Here is a 3498-nt window from a genome sequence, read left to right as displayed (position 1 = left end):
CTCGTCACCGGCGGCAGGTTGGTGGAGCTGCTGTGCGCGGCAGTGTTGAAGCGCACAACGCGGGCGGCATGCTTGGACGCGGCGTGGGACGAGGCTGTGCCGCCGTTGTTTCTCTGTTCCGCCTTAGTATCTACATCTACATCTGCATCGGCACCGTCTGCCTGGTGTTGCTCTCCTTCTTTGTGCTGCTGCTCCTGTTCGTCTCCCTCCTCTTCCTCCTCCCTATCCCCGTTGTTTTCTTCATCGGCGTCAGCACTACTACCTCGCCGTGTGGTCGGTGGCGAGCATGCGGCGTCAAAGCGTCGCTCTGCAGCTGCTGCCTCTGCCTCCGCCGCCAGCGCCTCCGTCGCCGCTGCTTCCGCCGCATCTCGCTCTGCCTGCAGCTCCGTCAAATACGCGGCCCGTCGTGGGGCAAGAATGGCCTCCACTTCTGCTACGAGGTCCGCTTGGAACGGCGGGCGACCAGCGAGATCGGCGCGCAAAAGTTTCTGCCGCAGCAGTGCCCGTGCGTGGGGGGCCTTGCGTTCGGCGTCTGGCAACGTTTCTGGCGGTGCCACCTCGCGCAACTGCGCCAACGTCGCCGCGTCGTACGGGCCGTCAAACAGCACGACGGCGAGTGTAGTGTTCTGTTGCAGCAGCACTAGTAGCATGCGCAGGAACTCACCTGTCAAATAGTTGCAGTCGAGGTTGAGGAGCCGCAGGTGTTTGTTTGTCACTAGGGCTTGCAGAATCGGCGCCACGTCGCTGTCATAGAGCCCATTGTGGAACAACGACAACTCACGCAGCGGTGGATCGTCGGCGAGAAACGCCGCGATCTGCAGACAGCCGTCCGGCCCCATATGATTGCCGGCGAGGTTCAGTGACTGGAGGTTCGGCGGTGTACCTGTGCCGTCGAGGAGTGCCGTTACAGCACGGACGGTGAGTGCATTGTAGCCCACGTCAAGTGAGCGCAGTGCGGTGCTGCTGGCGAGAGCACGCAGCACTTCCGGGTGGCCCGTGAGGAGGCCGTTGTCGCCGAGGTAGTGGTTCGGCACGTGAACGGCTTCCAAAGGCACCGCGGCAGCGTCGTCGTCGTCCTCCGTCGCATTCGCACCGTTGCTGTCGGTCCGGCCGTCCAGCGGCGGGGGTGCCACAAGCTGCGTCCGTGTGACGGACCGTGAGTGGTTGAACATATCAGACTCTCCGTCACTCGAAAGGCTGCTCAGTGTCTCGTCTTCCCCATTCTCCCTCTCTGTGCTGCTCACATCGGCTGGTGTGTCCTTCCCACCCTCTGTTGCCTCCTCCTCGGCGAAAGTGCGCCGTAACTCAGCCAGCAACGCGAGCAGCTCCTCACGGTTGGTGCACACAAAAACACGGTCATCACTGACCTTCCCAAGCAGCTCGCGGCTCTGTCCAACACCCATTGGGGATCACTGCTGCTGCGACTGCTGCTATCAACACCTTTTGGTATACCAACGATGAGCTACACGTTGTTTGTTGCTTGACTTGTAGATGCGGCAGTGTATGTGTGGAAGTGCTTCTAGCTTCAGTCACTGCGAGGCGAGAAACAACAATAAAAAGAAGCATCGTTGTGGAAAGACACACACCACAGCATTTATTACACATAGACATACTCTGCAATAGAGAATACATTGTGAAGGGACACCTCGGTCCAACTCTGTCCTTCAATTTTGCACTATCTCTCTCTCTCTCTCTCTCTCCATCTATATATATATATATATATATATATATATAAGTGGAGAGAGAAATAATGCAAAAGCATGAAGCAAGAAGAGCCCTTTGTTTCAGTTCTCTCTTCCCCCCACCCCTCCCATTGGCGGGTTGTTGTGTACATCCACCCCTTGCAGCTGAAGGTGCAATAGCTACATGTTCCTCTCTCCTTCTCTCTCTCTCTCTCTCACACACTCACTCACTCCCACCCCCCTTCTTACCTCTACCTCTTCCTCTCTCATCTCCTTCTCCTTCCGTCACACGCGGGTGCCCTCGTCCAATCATCACGGCGCAGATATCATCGCCGCGGTGGGCGTCGAAGCTTCGGTAAGCACAACCGACGGAGGAGACTGCACATCAGCCCGAATGTCATTAAGTGGCGCCGCAGTGCTGACGGTGACGGCACGCCCCACGCGTTGGTGCTGTTTCAGCAGCCGCATCAAAACCTTCCCCGCCCCTCTGCAGCCCAACTCCGCCGCGAGCAGCAGCGGGGTGCGGCCCATGCCATCGTGCACATTCAAGTAGGCCCACACACTGTCAATGCACGTTTCGCGGTGGCCCTCACCACGCAGCGGGTTGCCACTGCAATTGTGCTGGCGCGGCCATGGTGATTGCCCTTGCGTATGATTCTGCTGCTGTTGGTTCTGCAGAATGCGTGCGGTGATGGGAACAGCGCGGCCATCATCCACCGCAGCTGCGCCGCCCTTGAGCGTGCACGGTAGCCACCCCTTCACACTCCGCACGAGTTCCTGAATGCATTCGGTGCTGTCGGCCATCACCGCATAGTGCAGTGGTGTGCAACCGCGCACGTCAAGGAAGAAGGGACAGCACCCATCATCGTGCCGCAGCAACTCCTTCACCGCCGCCGCGTACCCAGCAGCAGCGGCATCGTGCAATGGGAGACGACCGTCCGCATCTATTTGCAGCACCAGCGTAGGCGCGAGTGCGCACCGCAAGATCTCCCGCATCACTGGCAGCAACGACGTCTGCTTCTCCGGGTCGCTGTGAGCGCATAGGTAATGCAGCGCCGTACGCACCTGGCCATCCGACAAGAGGAGGTGGTACGGACTCAGCGTCAGACGCTCCACCGGCAGCCCCCCTTCCAGGCTCATCGAAGAGAGACCATCCTCACGCACTGACGCCGCCGCTGCCGCCNCCGCTGCCGCCGCTGCTGCCGCCGCCGTTATCATCGCCGCACCTCCAACGGCCGGTGTGCCAAGAAAAGGGGGATTCTGGCGGAAGTCCAAACTGCCGCTGTTTTCGTCATAAAATGAAGTATCATTGCCCTCGGATGTCACAGAGGAGGTACTCGGTCGGCGCTGCTGTGCGCGTCCACGCCGTGTCTGCTGTTGTTGCTGTCGACCCGTGCGGCGCACCGACGGCGAGGTCGAGCGACCTCGACTGGTGGCGCGTGCCCGCTCCCGCGTCCTCGCCGCGCAGGAGTGAGCAGCGTGCCCATAGCTGAACTCCTGCTGCTGGTGTAGCAGAAGGTTCAGCTTATTCGCGTCACCGCGGCGGGAGGCAATGAGCAACGGCGTCTCGAGCGTGCAGCCGCTCTGCACCTCCGCTGTGGCGCCGAAGCGGAGCAGCTCCCGCACCAGGTCGCACGCGTGCGGCAGCGCCGACTGCGCGGCGAGGTGCAGCGGCGTCTGCTCGCGGTCATCCACCTCGTTAGGGTCCGCATAGTTCTCCAACAACAGCACCATGATATCCGTCAAGCCGTCCACCACCGTGCGGTGCAGCAGCGTGCCGCCAGTTGGCAGCCCACTCGTATGCCGCACCGACGCG

At 60.6% G+C, this 3498-nt stretch overlaps 2 protein-coding genes across 2 annotated transcripts; one reads left to right on the top strand and one right to left on the bottom strand.

Annotated features, from left to right (window-relative positions):
• Nucleotides 1-68: 68 nt before the first annotated feature.
• Nucleotides 69-644, top strand: DQ04_11471020 (hypothetical protein; the record flags this gene model as incomplete). Its single annotated transcript, XM_009316533.1, has 1 exon — nucleotides 69-644. The coding sequence occupies one exon, from the start codon at nucleotides 69-71 to the stop codon at nucleotides 642-644; it is 576 nt and encodes a 191-aa protein (XP_009314808.1).
• A 1350-nt stretch (nucleotides 645-1994) lies between these two features.
• DQ04_11471010 (hypothetical protein) lies at nucleotides 1995-3416 on the bottom strand (the record flags this gene model as incomplete). Its single annotated transcript, XM_009316532.1, has 1 exon — nucleotides 1995-3416. The coding sequence occupies one exon, from the start codon at nucleotides 3414-3416 to the stop codon at nucleotides 1995-1997; it is 1422 nt and encodes a 473-aa protein (XP_009314807.1).
• Between the last annotated feature and the right edge of the window lie 82 nt (nucleotides 3417-3498).

This window comes from Trypanosoma grayi (assembly GCF_000691245.1).
Source record: "Trypanosoma grayi strain ANR4 Tgr_1147_V1, whole genome shotgun sequence".
Classification (NCBI taxonomy): Eukaryota; Euglenozoa; class Kinetoplastea; order Trypanosomatida; family Trypanosomatidae; genus Trypanosoma; species Trypanosoma grayi.
This window is presented reverse-complemented; position numbering and strand designations above follow the sequence as displayed.